The following is a 20,429-nucleotide window of genomic DNA, read 5'->3' on the forward strand; positions in this document are numbered from 1 at the left end:
GGAGGGAACTTTCTTCAAACGGACTGTTTTTTATCTGTATGCCACGACGAAAAGAAATTTCGGGGAGGCGGGCATGGGCCGGTTAACCACCCACTAGGTAAACCCCTGGCACCGGCTACTGCTTATCACTTAGCAGACAAAATATGTCGTAAAATAACAGTGGGGGCACAAAATTCACAATTGTAGCACTTAAGATGTGAAAGTACAGTAAAGCAGAACACAACATTAGCGTTAAAATACGGCTAATAGGTTAATATGAACATATTGCCTAAGGCATCGAAGTTTTCGAAAACCATAGGAAGAAAGGAGTGACGTCTGTATAAGTGCATTGACTATATGAAACGCGCGAAAGGCGATAGGAGTTACGGAATTCAACCAATGCCATTGGATCGGACGCCTACGCTACCTTTATCGGCCTGGGACCGTGATATCTTCAGGTGGAGCTTGTATTGTTTCTCGATTAACATTATTTTACTGCGAATAATGACATCAGTTTTTCATCGTAAGAGTGAATTATTAGCACGTACAATCTCTCAGTGACTCGACCTTGAAAACAGCGCAAGAATGACCAATTGCCACAAAAAGGGCGTTTTCAACTCTTTGGAATTTGTCTGAAAAAAAAAAGAAAGGCACGAGATCACGAACATTTGCAGTAATCTCTCACAGTAAAGTATGCAACATCGCAACAAAGGCAAAGTACAAGAGGCAAAAACTAGCGCTTACTTAGAATGATATTTTTAAAAGGAACAAAATACATATTAAATGAACTTGAACAAAAAGGATCGGAAAGTACTATTCGCCAAAAAATGATAATATGAAAGCTCAGAATACATTCCTTTCAGCCTTCATGGGCACGGAAAATACAGCATACTTCTTTTCTGGTTAAGGCAACGGAATATACAGTCCCGCATTTCACGCCAAGTCTCGCTATTTCGGCTTTATTAGTGATCTCACGCATCTTTGTCGTCTCTTGTTATGTTAGAAGCTATAAAAAGAACCGAATCGCCAGAGAATCAGCACTCTTAGGTTTGTTCTCTTGCAAGCCTAGAAAGTGCACGAATGAAATAATATTGGCTGTTGCTCTGAGATAATTTTATAGCTTTTGGTTCATAAAGCCAAAACGGGGATTTCGTCATCTTGTTACACATTCCGGGAAAACAAAAGAAGAAACAACGTGTGTGCGACTCTTTTATTATTTCCCAGACTTGACTCTCTCTGAATAGAGGCTTGTTTACTCTTTTGAAGTCATTATACATTCTTCGAAGAATCGCATGTCCCGCATTATATTTAACACAACTGTCTAAAAATAATGATATGCGTGTCAAGTCAGGACTACCCAAGGGAGTCAGGCATACGCTTTTTTTTGTGAAGTGCGAAACATGAATATTCTTGTTCAAAAATTAAACTTTTCATTACAAAATGTGTATGCTTCTATATGTTCCGAGGCTCCAGAGCACAGCCAAAATTTTCCAGCTGGCAGGTACAGCGCTCAAATTTTTCCCCATCAAGTGTAATTTTATTTACTATAGGAATATTGGCATCATAAGACATTTTGGGTTGTATGCGCAGATAACGTTTGCCACTTTATACTAAAGATTATTACAACAGCGGCTTGTAGCATCGAAATTCAAGCGCAGATCTAAAAGTGAGCCAAAATACTTGCGTATACGTCAAGCATAAGAAACAGAATATAGCATGTGTGTCTGGCGGAACAATCTCACTTATATCACAGTGTGGCCGCTTCATAGTCGCACAGCGACAGCCAGATATCCTTTCTTATCTTTTTATGGAAATGTTATCGCGTTGCGCGCAGGAAAGGAAAGTGCTGCTAGGTTGCGCGACCGAACCATAGTGGTCTAATACATGCTAAAACAAAGTTTGTTGTTGTTTGGTCTGAAGGAAGGCACTACGTGTTTCTCTGTGCTGATTTCCAGCTGCGCTCGCATCCCGCAAAACAATGGTGACCCGGACGAGCAGCAAGGGCAATTGACACCCTTGAAGGCACCGACGCAACCGTATTCTCCAGCGTCGACGCAAACTGCCTCCTTTTTGGACTGCAGATTCTGCACTATATTTCAGGTAGAATCACTAATTGCTGCATGCCGTATCATGGCAGATACCACAAAATGCCATTACGTGGTGAGAAGTCCGCTACCATCAACTGCTACCAAAATTGCGACCTGTTGCTTTCCCTACCTGCAGACAAGGCCTACGAGGTGTTGAAGGCAACACTCATTTGCAGGGTAACGCCCCCCTCCCCCCCCCCCCCGAAACTGACGGCTGCAACAGTTTCTTCATGAAGAAGACCTTGGTGACAAAACGCGAAGCCAGCTGCTGCGTCATATGCAACAATAACCGGGCAACAAAGCGTATAGTCTTGACAGCCTGCTGTTCCGAGAAATATTTTTACAGAAAATTCTCCCCAACATCAGAGTGGTCTTCAGGGTCTCAAACGCGAAAGATCTACGCAAAATCGCTGAGTTAGCTGACAAGCTCATGGCAGTAGCTACATCTTTCGTGGGCGTCACGATTGAACCGTCTCTACATGACGAGCTTCACGAGATGAAGAGCGAAATTTTGCTTCTCGATGAATTTGTGGCAGCCCTTCACACAGCGTCATGGCCTACCAGTTCATGTTCGTGGAAGTCAACCATGAAACTTCAAAAGCTATGTTGGTACTACCGCAACTTTGGCAACTTTGCGTGCAAATGCGTACCCACCTGCGGGCTCTCGCGAAACACTATGGGCAGGCACTGAGGGTAACTAGCATTGATTCTATGCAATAATGTTGCTCATCAGTTTTTTTCCCCAAGTGACATAAGCGGCAGCTTCCGTTTGCTCGTCGACGCAGGCGCCGAAGGGAGTGTACTCCCTGCATAGCCCGCGGACCGCAAGCGCCCAAGCACATCGCCTCAGCAAGCAGCCAAAAACACGATCATTGATTGATTGATTTGTGGGGTTTAACGTCCCAAAACCACCATATGAATATGAGAGACGCTGCAGTGGAGGGCTCCGGAAATTTCGACCACCTGGGGTTCTTTAACGTGCACCCAAATCTGAGCACACGGGCCTACAACATTTCCGCCTCCATCGGAAATGCAGCCGCCGCAGCCGGGATTTGAGCCCGCGACCTGCGGGTCAGCAGCCAAGTACCTTAGCCACTAGACCACCGCGGCGGGGCAACACGATCATTGACACGTACGGCGACTACTCTCCAACCGTTATTTTTGGGCTGCATAGAACGTTTCGATGGATCTTCATAGTATCCGACGTAAGGCTTCCCACTCTTAGGGCTGATTTTCTGCCCTAATTGGGACTCTTAGTCGACATGCGTAACCGGAGAATTCAAGAACCAGTGCCACCAAGTGATATACTTTCGAGACATACACCACTAAGTCCTACGTTGATCAAGCCAGCGTGTCATTTTTGTTCTACCTCCATGCTGAGTGAATTTTCTGAGCTGACACACCAGAAACAAATGCGAACCCAGTAAAGCACAACGTATTTCACATCACTACTACTGGACCAACAGCTGATGCTCGACCACGTTGACTGTCACCTAGAAAACTAGCATTGGCACGGCAAGGACTTGACCACATGATGTAGCTGGCGATTATCCAACCTTCTGCGGGTCCTTGGGCATCTCCTCTTCACATGGTTCCTAAGCAATCAACGGGTGACTGCTGCCCTTGTGGGGACTATCGAGCTATTAACAGTGTGAAAACACCCGACAGGTACCCTGTGCCATTTATCCATGACATACTGGCAGGCTTTCATGTGCCCACAGTTTTTTTAATCGATTTCATGCGGGCATACTTGTGTCGCCAGAAGACCTTCTGAAGAAGGCCATCACATCACTTATGGCTTATTCGAATTTCTGCGCATGCCATTCAACTTTCGCAACGCAGGCCAAACATTATAATGGTTTATGGACAGTGTTGTACAAGGCCTCGATTTTCGCCACGCTACCCGGACGACTTGCTTATCTCGAGCACCAGCCTAGGAGAACATGCAGTGCACCTGTAGATTGTCGTTCGGCGCATATCTAAGCACGGCGTCATCAACCACGCGGCGAAAAGTGAACTTGCTGTGCCTGAGTTATAATTTCTGCTCCTCATAATTGAGAACTCAGGAGTGCGGCCACACCCATCTGAAGTGCAGGTCATACTAAACTTTCCATTACTAACCACACAGCGTCAACTACATAAAGTTTTCTGATTGCTGAACTTCTACCACTGATTTGTGCATAAATGCGCCTATATCATACAACCACTTCACGGACTGCTGAAGGCAACCTAAGGATCTTCAAAAGAGCTTCCTTGGCGCGAAGCTGTCAACAAGGCTTTCACCCAAAGAAACGAGGCCTTGGCAAATACCGCCGTCCTGGCATACCCACGGCCAAAAGTTCAGCAGTGTTCAATGGTGGATGCCTCAGATATAGCGGTCGATGTCGTGTTGCAACAGCTGAGTGATGGCACTTGGAAACCAACTGCGCTCTTCTCGAGAAAAGTAGCTCTTACTGATTGCCTCTACAGCTACTTCGGCCGCAAATTGCTAGCCGTCTACTCAAGTAAACGCAACTTCCCGCATTTCTTGCAAGATTTCGAGTTCTTCATTTTAACCGAACATAAGTATTTGACCTATGCTCTTCGCTCAATACGTTAGGACGTTGGAACACACATGAGCCGAGAGCTTTGCCAGCTCAGATACATCGGAGAGTTCATGACAGACATCCGCCACGTAAAAAAAAAGCGAGAGCATCTATGCCGACGCCCTGTCTCAAAGCGATATGAGTGCAATTAACAATCTAGGAGAAGTTAACTTCGACGCTCTGGCGGTCGATGAGCTAAGAATTCGCCTTATCCCACGTACAGTGGGAATCAATCATATGCGAAGCACGAATAAGGAAGGTTGATATGTCACTTTAAAATCAGCACAACGTCACGAGGTGGACATCACTAATGCCGTGCATGACTTCTGTGGTTTTTTATCATGTTTGGACGTGTCGTTTACCTGTGTCGTCCATCAAGGTCACGTGATCAATATAGCTAGTAAAACGGCTACGATCACGCTATGAGCCTCGCTATGGCCCTCACTAGCACGAGCGAGCTATGAGTCATGTTATACATGACACGCATGTCATGATTATCATTATTGGACTCGTCATAACCTTCGTAGTCAATTCGCTTCACGTGATACCAAACTTTGTATCTGCAGAGCTAGTGAAAGATCCACGAGCGCGCTATGAGCGTAGCGTAGTCATGTTTTACATGGTATGCATATCGTGATTATCGTGTTTGAACATGTCATTATTTTTTGTCATTCATTGACGTCACGAAGTACCAAACTTCGTATATGTGAAGCTAGCAAAATGGCCACGAGCACGCAAAGAGCACCGCATGCAATCATGTTTTACATAAGACGCATATCATGATTATCTTGTTTGTAAGTGTCAATTACCTTCGCGTCTATTCATGTCACGTGATACCGAATTTAGTTAATGTGGACCTAGAAAAACTGCTACGAGTGCGCTATAGGCGTATCATGTAGTCATGTCTTATGCGACACGCATGTCATGGTTATCGTGTGCTGTTGTTCATTCACGTCACCTTATACCAAATTTTGTATAGGTAAAGCTAGCGAAACGGCCATGAGCGCATCATGAGCGTGGTACAGCGTCATGTCATGATTATCATGTTTGCACCAGTCATACCTTCGTGATTCATTCACATTCCGTTGTGAATTGGCTGCGAGCGCATCATGATTGTGGTACGTTGTTATGTTCTTGCTCGACACACAAGTCATGATTATCTTGTTTGCACCAGTCGCATACCTTCTTCATCGATTGACGTCACGTTACATCAAAGTTTGTGTATGTGAAGATAGTGAAACGGCTGCGAGCGCATCATGGGCGTGGCATGTAATCATGTTCTTACATTTACCGTATGTTTGCAGCATTTATATGCCTTCGTCATCCATTCACAACCCGTAATACCAAATTCGGTATATCCGAAGCTAGCGAGACGACCGCGAGCTCACCATGAGCGTGGCGTGTACTCATGACTTACGTGACATGCATGTCATGATTTCCACATTCGGGTCTCTCACTTATGTTTGGCATGCAGTCGTCTCACACCATTCATACCAGTTTTGCAATATCTCATGTCAACGAAACCACCGCAAGAGCACCAATACCATGAAATGTAAATCATGATATTCATTAGACATATTTCATAATTTTTATGACATGACTACTCCTTATTGCTCGTCATAAAGTTATGGTAAGCGATACCAATTTCACTAAAACATACCATTACCGCAACGGCCAGAAGAGGTAAAAGTCGTAGGCGGTACTGTGCCATGGCGCTGCCGGTCGCTACCAGATTACATCATCTTGTGTAAAGCAACATCCCGAAACATCTTCAACTACTGTAAAGGTGCGACCAGTTCGGCTGTACCATCGGCTCGTGGACCAAAACCTTTTAGACACGCCTGACCGATGAACTGACCGAACGGACGAGAACAGCCTGAGCTGACGCTTCCTCTGCGTTGTTCGGAGCCTCGAGTCACACTGAACAGTGTGCAGGGCATCTAGGCTTGATCAGCGAGAAACGTTTTCTGCATTCCTGGGTCAGCAACCGTGCTTTGGTGCATTCTTGTCTTGGTGGCCTGCGAGGAGCTAGTGCCATCAAATGCGTCGAATTCAAACCTGGTCAACCGATTGGATCAAATATGCACGTAGACTCGGCCAGTGGTGCCATGCTAGCACCTCGCGTATTGTGTTTACTGACTCCTCCTTATACGATCGTTGGTGTGTGCCTTTCTCTCTTTCTTGGAAGGGGTTTCGACTGCCTCTTCAGGGACGGAATTCGGGAACACGATCCTACTGGAGAGACTTGAACTGAATTGTCTTTCCTCTCAGCGAATATTGAGATGAGGGAGGGTATTCAACGCGAGCACTTAGACGCTCGGGGGTGCTTCATCTGTTTTATGTTGTTCACGTTACTCTAAACACGTAAATACAGTACACAAAAACTTCTTACCTACTGCGGCTCCTCTACTCGTTTTCTCCTGAGACTTGGATGGCCCCAGCAGGGGTGCCGGCTTCAGCAGGCGCTTGGTGCATAGCGACACCATGGACCTGAGCTACCCGCAAGGGTATCTTGAGCTGTCAAGGTATTTGTGTTTGGCGCCACTACTGAACCCTTAACCTCCAAACTGACGCTGTTACTCGCACCGTGGCTACAGGCTGCAAGGTGGAGAATTACAAACCGCGAACGGTGGCAGTCGGGGTCTTGGTCAACTCTGGCCGACGGGCCTCTACCTGTTTATCAGGTCGGAGGCTCTGGGACCTTACTGAGAGTATGAGGGTGAACCTCAGCTGGCATATTCGGAACGCTTTGTTTATGCTGAATGCATGGCATCTATTCATTCTTTAGAAAAATGACCAGGATGCAGAAAAGAAGCCGCTTCATTGTCTTACGAAAAGATAAGTCCCCTGAAACATTTCTAAAGTTCTTAGTTGATCACTCAACTAAAGACAAAGAACCGATGACATCGAAATTACTCTTCAAGATCGCAAAGTCCCTAGAAAGGGCACTTGGTACTGACTACAAGGTGAAAAACCTTTCATCAGGCGACCTCTTGATTGAAGAACACACAAATGAAGAAAGTGAAGCTATCCAGAAGCACAAAGAAATCACCGACTAAACAGTCACTGTCACAACGCACCGCAGCTTGAATATAGTGTGCAAAGGGTCATTTCTGAAAAACAGTAGATGAATGAAACAGACACAAATATTCTGGAAAGTCTGCAAAATCAAGGAGTCAGTGCTGTCTAAAGGATTACTATCAGAAGAGCGAAGGAGGCGATAAAGACCAAACACATAGTTATCACGTTTGACGGCCACAATCTACGAGAAAGAGTACATCTAGCATACTTAAGTAGTCATATCTGGGCATACATCCCTAAACCAACGAGATGTTTTAACTGTCAATGGTACGGACATCGTTAGCAGGCCTCCTGAGAAACGACCACTTGTACGATGTCACAGAACGAGCGCTCAAAATGAGCGCGCCACCAAATTCTTGCGATAACGCGCCGGAATGACGCCGCGAGGTTAACGGAAAAAAAAGAGAACAAACATCTAAAGGCTCCCCGGGCGCGCGACGCTCTCCCCTCGGAAGCGTGGCTTCGCCCATGAACCTCCTCACCCCACAGCGGCGGCCGGGCAAGCACTGGAACGTTCCAGAAAGAAATGGGCGTGTTCGGCCGGGTTGAGTCATCGGTCGGGGACGGCCCTCGTACAGTCTCGCGCCTCTTCCCAGCCTTCGCTGCGTATCGCGGCGACGAAATGACGAGATCTTTCTAGAAGGTGGCGCGGAAGGTATTTAATCGAGCGGCCGAGACGAGAGATCAGGAGAAGACGGAATTTAGCGCCAGAGTGCGTAGGAATCCCGCCGTGTAGTCGGCGAAGGTTTCGTCCGTAGGGACGAAGCAGGAGATGAAAAGGATTTCCACCTGAGGGGTGAAGGCTCGAGCTACAGGCAAGAGCGTGTGTCTACCGCTATCGAGCGAGGACGCGTGGCAACAGCTGCGTGTGTGAAGCCGACGTGTTCCGGCGAAGAAGTTTGAAGCTTGGAGACTGGCCTATTGAAGACGGGAGGTTTCCTAGAAGAGAAACTTCGGCGAGGTTTCCTGGAAGAGAAACTTCGAAAGCTGCGGAACGACAACAACGCTGGACTTGGAGTGAGCGATTCTCGGAAGAGTATCATCTAGACTTTGGTTCCAAGAACTTTGGACTGAATAGGTTTTCTATCTCTTTAGTCTTTAAGTGTCTTGGTTGTTCAAAGCATGCGACTGCATTGTAGTGCGTATTGTTGTCTGTGTCCGTTGTTCCAATTGTGGATGATTGTACTGTGTAGTACGTTGTTTGATTGGTGACGGATTGTATGTAACTATTGTGGAGTGTGCATTCTTGTGTGTTGTTTTCGATCTGCCATTTTTGAGAATATAATATTTGTTCTGTTTATCAACTCTCGGCTCTGACTCGTTCTTTGGGCCACAGCCGGCGTCCTCTGGCGCGCCAAAAAGGACCACTTCTAAATTGTCCACGCTTTCGTGGTGCGGTTCGGGGGGCCAATACTTCGGCCCTTGGAATTAGCCCGGCGATCGCCTCCCTAATTAACGGGACAGGTGTGACAATTATTCTGGCGTCCGCGACAGGACCTTTTGGTGCACAGTGTGTCCAAAGTAGTGAGAAAGAGCCTCGAGTTGTTGATAGTGCTATCGGAACGATTTGGTTTGTTGTTCAGTGTTCTCGTAATGAGTGCAGGGGAGTGTTCCGATAGACTGATTTACTTTTTGCACGCGGCAAGGTCTTATTTGCGAGATACAATGGATCTCGAAAAGTTAGTTGCTCTTGGTGAGAAGATGGGTCTTTCTGGCGCCGAACTACGGAAGTGGGTAAGCCAGAAGGAGAAAGAGGCGGTGGAGAGAGAGAGGTTGGCAGCTGAGAGAGCCAAGGAAGAAAAAGCAGCTGAGTTGGAGCGAGAGAGGTTGGCAGCTGAAAGGGCGAAAGAAGAACGAGAGGCAAAGGAGCGACAGCTGAAAGTAGAAAGAGAGCAGCAGTTGAAGTTGGAGCTGGAGAGAGAAAAGCTGGCCGCTGAGAGGGCGAGAGAAGAAAGAGAGGCAAAGGAGCGACAGCTGGAAGAAGAAAGAGAGCAGCAATTGAAGTTGGAGTTGGAGAGAGAAAAAGTGGCAGCCGAAAGGGCGAGAGAAGAAAGAGAAGCAGAGATGGCTGAAAGGGAACGGCACCGGCAGCACGAGATGGAACTCGAGCGGCTCCGGTTGCAACAGCGAAGTGAAACTCCCGTCCAACCTAGAGTTGAAAGCAGCGAACTGGTAGATTATGGCTTCCGCTTGAACCCAAGCAAGCTGCTCGTGGCGTTTGATGAAAGGAAGGACGATCTTGACGCGTACCTTCACCGATTCGAGACGATTGCGAAGAGCCAGAATTGGCCGGACGACAATGGGCAACTGCTTTGAGTACTTGCTTGAGTGGTGAAGCGCTCAGTGTGTACGGTAGGCTGACGCCGACCGATGCAGCCAACTATGCAAAGGTGAAAGCTGCTTTGCTAAAGCGATTTATATTTACTGTAGAAGGTTTCCGGGACAGATTTCGGACAGGAAAGCCAGCTGATGGTGAGACGGCTACGCAGTATGCCGCCAGACTTTGCCATTATTTCGACAGATGGATTGAACTTTCAGGGACAGCACAGGAGTACGATGAGCTTAGAGAGCTCCTAATTACAGAGCAGTTTCTCACTAGTTGCCACCCAAGCCTGTCGCTGTACTTAAAAGAGAGGAAGGTTGAATCACTTGAAGGAGTGCTTGAATTGGCTGATCAATTCTTGGAAGCGCAAGGTGGAACTAATTTGGCCAAGGTCAAGAAGGATTGTCCCGATGATTCGAAGAAATTGGCTCCCGAAGAAAAGAAGCGTGCACCAGAGAGCATTCCGCGATGTTTTCTGTGTAACCGAGTGGGTCATCGCGCGAAAAACTGTCGAATGACCTTTACGAGCGCTATGGCAGTAAAATGTTTCAAGTGTGGTCAGACTGGGCACAAAGCAGACGCTTGTCGGAACGGAGTGAGTCAAACTCACCAGGTATCCTGTGTGCAAGCGGCACCGAAATCAGATAATAATGCCGTCACTGATGGATTCGTAGAGTTGAAGAATGGGGAGAAAATTTCTATTGTGGGTGCTGTAATGTCAAAACAGCCAACCAGTGTTGCGAAAGGAATGCCAACGCTGCCTGGAAAAGTTGCGGGCAAAAAGATTACGGTGTTAAGAGATACCGGCAGCTCCACTGTTATCGTGCGGAGAAACTTGGTACGGGAAAGTGAGTTGACCGGCAAAACGAAACCGGTTTGCTTAATTGACCGTACAGTTCGGATGCTTCCCGAAGCAGAGATTGAGGTTGAAACCCCATACTTCAGCGGGAAGGTTACCGCTCTATGCATGACGACCCCCCTGTACGACCTTGTCATCGGAAACATCGACAGGGCACGAGGGCCGAATGATCCAGAACGATTGGGAGAAGACCCTAAGATAGTCCTCGCCAACCCAGCGACCGCGAGATACAGTGGAGGAGTATCCCGTGACGGATCTCACTCGAGCCCAACGGGAAGCCGTGGCGCAAGAGACAGTGAGTGAGAAGTTGATCGTGTTGAATGAGTTCGCGGACAGAGCAACTGGACTTACGTCGGCACGACCTCAACCGACCGACAGTGTAAAGGAGACGGAGTTGGCCAACCAGGCCAAATGTCGGGACGTGAGCAAGCGGGTGACAGGATCGGTTGAGCGTTATCACCCGTTAACAGTATCAGAAGTGACAACGATGGCTGAGACGCCGCCTCAGACCCCGTCGTTGGAGAAGGCTCGCCGAAAAAGAACAAGGAAAAACAAGAAGAGATCGAGGGAGCACCGCAAGAAAGGACGCAAGCGCAGCTCGAAATACACAGGATAAGTGCTGAAGTCGAATCAGAATGTGTTTGGCAGTGCTGAGTGCCATATTTTGTGTTAATGTTGCGTTATCCTGTGTCACAAGTGTCGAAGTGTCTGTGCTGTGATGTGATGTATAGTGTTGTATAATTTTTGTGATGAGAGAACTTTGTACGTTTGTATTGTTTGGAATGAGTGATGAAGTGTTGTAGTCGTGTACCTGTGGCTATATTTCATGTGTTGTGGAATTAAACTACAATGTAAGATTGTATTGGGCGATCTATTGCGAATGTGAAGTGTCTGGAGCGACGGTTTGTGTTACAGTCTTTCAGAGTGTGTAGTGACTGTTCGCGCTCGTTTGTGTGGTTTTGAATATTATGAGATAATATTCTTAAAGTGGGGGGCAGTGTCACAGAACGAGCGCTCAAAATGGGCGCGCCGCCAAATTTTTGCGATAACGCGCCGCAATGACGCCGCGAGGTCATCGGAAAAAAAAGAGAACAAACATCTAAAGGCTCCCCGGGCGCGCGACGCTCTCCCCTCGGAAGCGTGGCTTCGCCGATGAACCTCCTCACCCCACAGCGGCGGCCGGGCAAGCACTGGAACGTTCCAGAAAGAAATGGGCGTGTTGGGCCGGGTTAAGTCATCGGTCGGGGCCGGGTTAAGTCATCGGTCGGGGACGGCCCTCGTACAGTCTCGCGCCTCTTCCCAGTCTTCGCTGCGTATCGCGCCGACGAAATGACGAGATCTTTCTAGAAGGTGGCGCGGAAGGTACTTAATCGAGCGGCCGAGACGAGAGATCAGGAGAAGACGGAATTTAGCGCCAGAGTGCGTAGGGATCCCGCCGTGTAGTCGGCGAAGGTTTCGTCTGTAGGGACGAAGCAGGAGATGAAGAGGATTTTCACCTGAGGGATGAAGGCTCGAGCTACAGGCAAGAGCGTGTGTCTACCGCTATCGAGCGAGGACGCGTGGCAACAGCTGCGTGTGTGAAGCCGACGCGTTCCGGCGAAGAAGTTTGAAGCTTGGAGAGTGGCCTATTGAAGACGGGAGGTTTCCTAGAAGAGAAACTTCGGCGAGGTTTCCTGGAAGAGAAACTTCGAAAGCTGCGGAACGACAACAACGCTGGACTTGGAGTGAGTGATTCTCGGAAGAGTATCATCTAGACTTTGGTTCCAAGAACTTTGGACTGAATAGGTTTTCTATCTCTTTAGTCTTTAAGTGTCTTGGTTGTTCAATGCATGCGACTGCATTGTAGTGCGTATTGTTGTCTGTGTCCGTTGTTCCAATTGTGGATGATTGTACTGTGTAGTACGTTGTTTGATTGTTGACGGATTGTATGTAACTATTGTGGAGTGTGCATTCTTTTGTGTTGTTTTCGATCTGCCATTTTTGAGAATATAATATTTGTTCTGTTTATCAACTCTTGGCTCTGACTCGTTCTTTGGGCCACAGCCGGCGTCCGCTGGCGCGCCAAAAAGGACCACTTCTAAATTGTCCACGCTTTCGTGGTGCGGTTCGGGGGGCCAATACTTCGGCCCTTGGAATTAGCCCGGCGATCGCCTCCCTAATTAACGGGACAGGTGTGACATACGAAATGTGGAGACAAAAACCACCCATCAGGGGATTGTGACTCAGCAGTCACAAATTGCTCCAACTTCGAAGAACCACATCCCACGTACTCAAGATACTGCGAGATTTCGAAGAAAGAGAAAGAAATCATGCAACTAAAAGTAAACGAAAACGTCACATACCCCGAGGCACGTCGAAAGCACGCGATGTCTTCAGGCTCGCACTATTCGGATGCAGCTCACCGGGGAGCAGAGCGGCGCCTGCTATCTACAGGCTGCCAGTACAGCTTCGCTGATCTGGCACTGCCTTCGCTTACTCGTGACGCGCCATCAGGTGCTCAAAAGACCTCGGCTCTTGAAGCTAGGTGCACATTAACAACTAACACACCACAAGTGCATTCTGTTGTGGAATCCATTGCGACTTGCCCTATCCCTATTGTACCCTTACCTACGGATAAAGCACCACCAAAAAACGCGGCGCCTACAGGCAAGCAGCTTGAACGAACACCTTCAGTGTCCAAGCTTCCCGATGAATCAATGGACACAACGACGACTACATCGGGGACACCTGTCCAGAAACAACCAGATTTGCCTCTTAGATGAGGTATATGGTGGCTTTGGGACGTTAAACCCCACAAATCAATCATCAATCTTAGCTGAGGTAAATTAGGTCGTCAACCAGTTAATGCCCTTGGAAAAGGGAGGTGACTGAAAGTGTTTGTCAGCTCTTTTCTGAAACCAACTAAAGAGCAAAACTTAAATTTTATATCACTTTTTGCATATCTCACTGTACAGCAAAACAGCGACGGAAATTTCTGAAGCTCTCCACTACGGCGTTTCTCATAATCATATGGTAGTTTTGGGACGTTAAACCCCACATACCAATACCAGCAAAACAGTGACGATGCTAATACCTAACAAAAAATGACTCTCATTGTTCATTGGAACTACCGTGGACTTTAGCGCAACCTAGGTGCTATAAAAGATATTTTAAATCGATTCTCTTTTTTAGCTTTATGCGTTCAGGAAACAAGTCTGGGTATTAAAAACACGAACTTTCTTGGACAGTACAAATTTGTTCGCCTAGACCGTGACACCATGAGTCGCCTATCCAGCGGCATTGCAATCATCATAAAATGCAATACTACATCACAAGATATCCGGTTACAAACCATTTTAGAAGCAGTTGCGGTTACTCTAGTATCATTCAAAACAGTAACCATTTGTTCTATATACCTTCTTCCTCATACGCAGGTAACTGTTAGAGACCTAGAAGAACTCATGGAACAACTTCAGAAACCTTTTATCTTCGTCGGCGACTTTAATGCACACAGCTCGATGTGAGGCAGCATGACAACAGACACCAAGGGGTAAAATCATAGAAGACTTCATTTTAACGACATTTGCATCCTTAACACAAATGCTCAAACATACTGCACACCAAACACAAGAAAGATGCGTTATCTTGACTTAGCTCTCTTTCATCGGATTTCTACGTCTACTTAAGGTGGGAAGTTCACGATAACTCATACGGGAGCGACCACCTGCCATGCCTCGTACATCGGATCCAGCCAGGCTCACTACCCACCAAACCACAAAGGTGGAAACTACACTTAGCAAACTTGACCCTCGACTGTAGTTATGCTTCTCTAGAAGAAGAACACGATGAGCGTCGGAGTGTAGACGAAATAAATGAAAAGTTTACTATCTCTCTCCGAGCAGCGGCATCCATATAAATACCGCAGACATGAACACTAGCGCGAAAACATAGGAAACCATGGTGGAAGAGCGCCGTGCTGCGAAGAAGAAACAAAACAAAGCCTGGGGTGTTTTCAGAAGATACCCGACGTACGCGAATTTAGAAAAAATTCAAACGAGCTAGATCGCACGCACGCTAAATTCTCAAACAAACAGAAAAAGTGTCCCGGCAAAAATATGTATCTTCCATAAATGGCTCATCACCAAGCAAAAAATATGGGAGGGTGTCCGAAAAATAAATGGGCATTGCACGGCCTATACTACCCTCTCTTCCCCCCCCCCCTAATGTTTAAACCACACTCGAAGATCAACTGAAAATTTTAGGAGAATATTTTGCGCATATATCAAGTTGGGCAAACTACAAATCGGCTTTCGTTTTATACAAAACAAAAAATAGAAAAGCAGAAACTTCCTACCAAAGGTGGTGTAAAGGAAAAATTTAACAGCATAATAACTATCGACGAGTTGAAGAATGCACTCAAAACACGAAAGCAAACTGCCCCAGGCCTTGATAACGTTCATTACGCTATGATGCAACACCTTTCTGAAAGCGCAACGCTTGCGTTACTGAAGTTCTTGAACAAGGGTTGGGTTATGGCCAAATACCTCTAGCATGAAAAAAGCCTCTTGCCATACCTTTTTCTAAGACAGGAAAACCACATATTCTACCCAATAGCTACCGCCCTATTGCCTCAACAAGTTGCTTAGCAAATTCATTCGAAAGCATAATAAATATTAGGGTCATGTTCATCCTCCAACTACGTAACCTTCTAGACAGTAACCAGTGTGGTGTTAGACAAACAATATGACCACCTTGTTCGCCTAGAACACACAATGATTGATATGTGGGGTTTAACGTCCCAAAACCACCATATGATTATGAGAGACGCCGTAGTGGAGGGCTCCGGAAACTTCGACCACCTGGGGTTCTTTAACGTGCACCCAAATCTGAGCACACGGGCCTACAACATTTTCGCCTCCATCGGAAATGCAGCCGCCGCAGCCGGAATTCGATATAGGCGGGGGAGGAAGTCAAAAGTCACTCGTTAGCACGGCTTCGTGGTGAAGCTACACACCAAGTGCCTGCTCTCACAGTTGTTCCTGCGAGTAGCGACAGCTGCTCGCAGGAACACACAATACGAGAACCATTTATACATAAGCAACAGTGCCTAGTTGTTTTCTGCGGCGTAGAAAACAACTATGATACTACCTTCAGAGGTTCAGAATCCTGGAATCCTGTGCGACTTATATGGGAAAAAGAGGCAGAATGCACAACTATTTATCGGACTTTTTCGCAAATCGCACTTTTCAGGTTCACATTGGCACTACCCTCTTGCGTACTTTCACTCAAGAGAGCGGGGTACCACAGGGCCGTATTTTAAGCACCACCCTTTTTATCGTGAAAAAGAACTCCAATGCAAAAGAAATACCCTGTACTGTAGAGCATTCCGTATATGTGGATGACCTACAAATTGCATGTCGCTCTTCCAACATACACACCAGCAAAAAAGAGATACAACAAACTATAAATAAATAACCTGAATGGGCAGATAAAAATGGCTTCAGGTTTCCAAACAACCAAACGGCGACCATGCTGTTTTCACGCAAAAGAGGACTCCAACCTGACCCTAATGTATGGCTTAACAAACAGAATCTGCCCGTAAGGAAAAAACACAACTTTATAGGTGCTATATTTGATAAATCATTATGTCGTATACCTCATATAAATGCTCTGAAGACAAAATCAATTAAACCTCTCAACATTCTAATGATGCTATCTAGAAAGAGCTTGGGCTCCGATAGAGCATGCATTCTTCATCTGTATCGATCATTAGTAAGCAGCATCCTTGATTAGGGTTGTACTGTATACGGATCAGCAAGACTGTCATACTTCCGAAAACTAGACCCCATTCATAACCATGCTCTATGACCAGCCACGGGAGCATACACAACATCCCCAGTAGAAAGCCTACATGTAGATGCTAACAAACCATGCCTAGACGCCAGGCAGTGTTTACTTTCAGCAACATATGCACTAAATATTCACTCATTACCCTCATATCTATGTTTTAACATTGTTGCGAAATTCAGGGAAAGACTCATATATACTAAAAAGCCTTTCGCTGTAAAACCGCTCTGCCTGAAATTAGAAGAGGTTTGTCAAAAATTAAATCTTCCAGAAAACTATCTGTGTGTCTTGAAAACCACAAGCTTCTTCTCCATGGAAAAGTCTTCATGCCATCTGCAACTTTAGGCTTACAAAGCTCAAAAAGAGTGAAACGCTGAGGGAACATTTCATACAGCAGTTCTACTCTATGAAAAAAGCTTACCAAGGCTTCGCAGAATTTTACACCGGCGGATCTAAAGCACAGGAACCTGTCGGACATGGAGTTATCGCAATGGAGTGGGAAGAGAGCATACACTTACCGAATCACGCTTCGGTTTTTACGGCTGAACTCTTTGCAATATAGACAGCGGTAGAAAAAGCAATAGAAGACAACAACCATAACACAGTTATATATAGTGATTCTCGTAGCGCACTCCAATCACTCGCATCCAAGAACACTGGCTGCTCATAATAGGGGACCTTTTGTTGGAGATCTATCTATCTATCTATCTATCTATCTATCTATCTATCTATCTATCTATCAAACTCAAGGGTTGGGCTTTGGTGATACCTAAAGCGGATATCACTGCTTTCACGGTTGCCTGCGTCTTCCAGCATCACTTGGTTGCTCGTTTCGGTGCAAAATTCATAATTACTGCGGGCCATGGAAGGCAGTTCGAATCATCACTATTTGCCCGCATTAGACGTTTCATCGTTGCTTCTCGCATTCGAACAACCACCTACCACCCAATCAGCAACGGCATGATGGACCGTGTTGGACCGTTGATGGAACGATAAGCTCATGTCCGCTCTCGCCAAGGCAGCAGAAGAGCAAAGCTGGATGGAGGGACTGCCACTTATTAGGAATACAAAGAGCTGTCAAGGCAAACATCGGCTTCAGCTTGGCTGAACTTGTCTCCGGAATGACACTGCGCCTTCTGGAGAAATTTTCACGGACAGTCCGCTAGACGATTGTACAGCCACCACAACATACACAATTAGGCTTCGAGACATAGTGACAAAACTGCGAACTACGCCACCATGACAGGCAGCGCCATGCGCAGTGCACATACCATCAGAACTTCGTGTACGCACGTATTTGTGCGCCATTATGCAGCTCTACGGCCACTTCAACCACACTACGGCGGACCATTCAGAGTGCTACGTATAGGTGAAAAGCAGTTTGCTGTCAACGTGCGTGGTCGTTATGATGTCATCTCACTAGATCAATCGAATCAACGCAGATAGAAGATGAAGAGACCATTTCACATGCGCCTTCATATGTCACTCTACCCTCCAAGGCAGCGCTCGTTCACACATGCCAAGTCACAGAGGCGCGCAGTGGACGGGGACGCAGGAACATTGTGCATCGTGGTATGTGCGTTCGTTAACTCACTAGGAAGGGAAGTGATGTGGCGGCCTCACGGTTGAACCGTGAAGCCACCAGGCTCCCTTTTCCTCTTTCGGTGAGATGTTATCGCGTTGCATGTGGGAAAGATAATTGGTGCGAGGATGCGTGAACAAGCCGTAGTGGCCGCACAGGTGCTGAATAGTAGTTAGTTGTTTGTGACCTTCAGGGACGCACTATTCGCTTCCCTCCCTATTGCCGAAACCTGCGCCACTGGTAACCAGCGTCAAGTGCCATGCCTGATTATGGGCCAGTATGGCACTGGTATCAGCGCCTCCTAGAGCAGCTACTGGGACGCTGGAGCGACAGTGTCCCAGTACTATGCACAAAATGGCTACACATGGTTGAAATGGGGGTGTCCATTCGACATAAATAAATATGTAAAGTAAAATAGCGCGCTATACTACTTACAATAAAAATTAGAAAAATTAAAAAAATAAAACGCTCTTAAAAGGAATTTGAATATGCCACTTCTACATCTTGAACCGACTATGCTACCCACTACACCTCGCCAGAACATGCATGAGGGGTTGTAAATTGACTATTCATCCCAAGAAGGCGCCGTTCAACATCATGTTTACAAATCGCACAGCCAAGACTGACACGATATTCCTTTCCCAATAACAATTGTGTCTTGTTTCGACAGTCACGAACGGCTTCCGGGCACAGAAGGACGTGCTGATATTAGCAATAGCACAAATTCTTTTGAATCATCCACATCTTAACGCTGAAAAGTCTCAAATTGACTGGAGCAGCAGCCACAGATTGTCAGCTGTTGCGGCCGATAGTTTTTTTTTTCCCTTTGACAGTTGGTTCTCGCACTTGCTACTGGTCAACATATACAGATAATTTAAAGTCTTGCTTGGTAGATATCTGCGCACAAGAGTGAATATTGAGTGTTTTTTTTGAGCAAGCGACGATGTAGCAGTGCACATACGGCGTGCGAGATTACATATTTGCAGTTACATCGTTACCAGCAACTAAGAAACCGCTGAAGAAATCACTAATGCAATCCGCTGAAAAAGTATGCCAGTATGTTAGTTTACTAATGCGTATCAAATTACCAACTCAAAATTGCGTTGAAGTACCGGCTTCTGCGCTAAGAAGGAAGCTTTCAGTCACAGCCTGCGCTGCCGAAAGCACGACACCTTGATCGTCGCTGCTCCTTGCGCGGGCACCGCACACGCGGATAAATGGTTGATTTAAGCTCAGGGTTATCTAAACTGTACTTTACAGTCATCCTTACACTTTAGAATTGTGCCTACCTAAAGTAAAAAGCGCCGGCAGCATGTACACCGACGCGGCCGGCACGATGGGCCTCGCTGGGATGGGGAACTGGGTAAGGCTGCTTTCGAAGCAGCTGAGTTGCGATGCTTGAAGTTTCTGCATTTGAGCTTTGCAACAGTTCGAACTGTTACCTAAACTGTACCGTAAGTAAGTTGAAGGTCAATCAATGCCACAAACGCATTTACGAAGTGGCGATGCCGAGTGACAGCCGTTTTTCTGGCCGCCGCTGGTAGTATACAGCGGGCACGCCAGTGCCCTGACATATGCAGTTATATCAATACCAATAATTAAAAAAACACCCACATAAATACCAATACAATCAGCTGAAAACGTATGCCAGGGAGTCAGTTCACGTAGGCGTATCAAATTACCAATGGAAAATTGCGCGTTGTTACATATCAGTCAGAGAAATACCGGCTAAATGCGGCCGTCCGCTTTCGGGGACAGCCTGCGTAGCTGAAACCGGGACGTTCAATCGTCAGCGCTCATTGTGCGAACATCGACACAAGACAAAATAGTTGATTAAGGTTCATGAATGTCTAAACTATATTTACAGTTATTCTCACACTTCGAAGTTGTGTGTATACGAAGCAAGTGGCGCCGGTAACATATATACCAACGTGTCCGGCACATGGTTAATGCTCGCTGGGCCGGGCCCTGGGTATGACCGCTCTCGACGCAATGAGTCGAGATGATTGAAGATTCTGCATTTGAGCTTCGGAACATTTCTAACTCTTACCTGAAGTAAGTAGAAGAATAATCATGGCCAGACCTCCATTTATGCGGTGTGGCGAAA

At 46.6% G+C, this 20,429-nt stretch overlaps 1 protein-coding gene across 2 annotated transcripts in view; it reads right to left on the reverse strand.

Annotated features, from left to right (window-relative positions):
- Positions 1-20,429, reverse strand: part of LOC119163153 (uncharacterized) — a 54,379-nt gene that overhangs the window by 16,823 nt on the left and 17,127 nt on the right. Inside the window, exon 4 of one of the 2 annotated variants that reach the window (XM_037415094.2) lies at positions 528-611. The exons of the other annotated variant lie outside the window; for it this stretch is intronic. Within the exon in view, the coding sequence (XP_037270991.1) occupies positions 528-611 (84 nt within the window). The remainder of the gene's footprint in view (positions 1-527; positions 612-20,429) is intronic. 2 annotated transcript variants of the gene reach the window in all.

This window comes from Rhipicephalus microplus, chromosome 9 (genome assembly GCF_043290135.1).
Source record: "Rhipicephalus microplus isolate Deutch F79 chromosome 9, USDA_Rmic, whole genome shotgun sequence".
Lineage (NCBI taxonomy): Eukaryota > Metazoa > Arthropoda > Arachnida > Ixodida > Ixodidae > Rhipicephalus > Rhipicephalus microplus.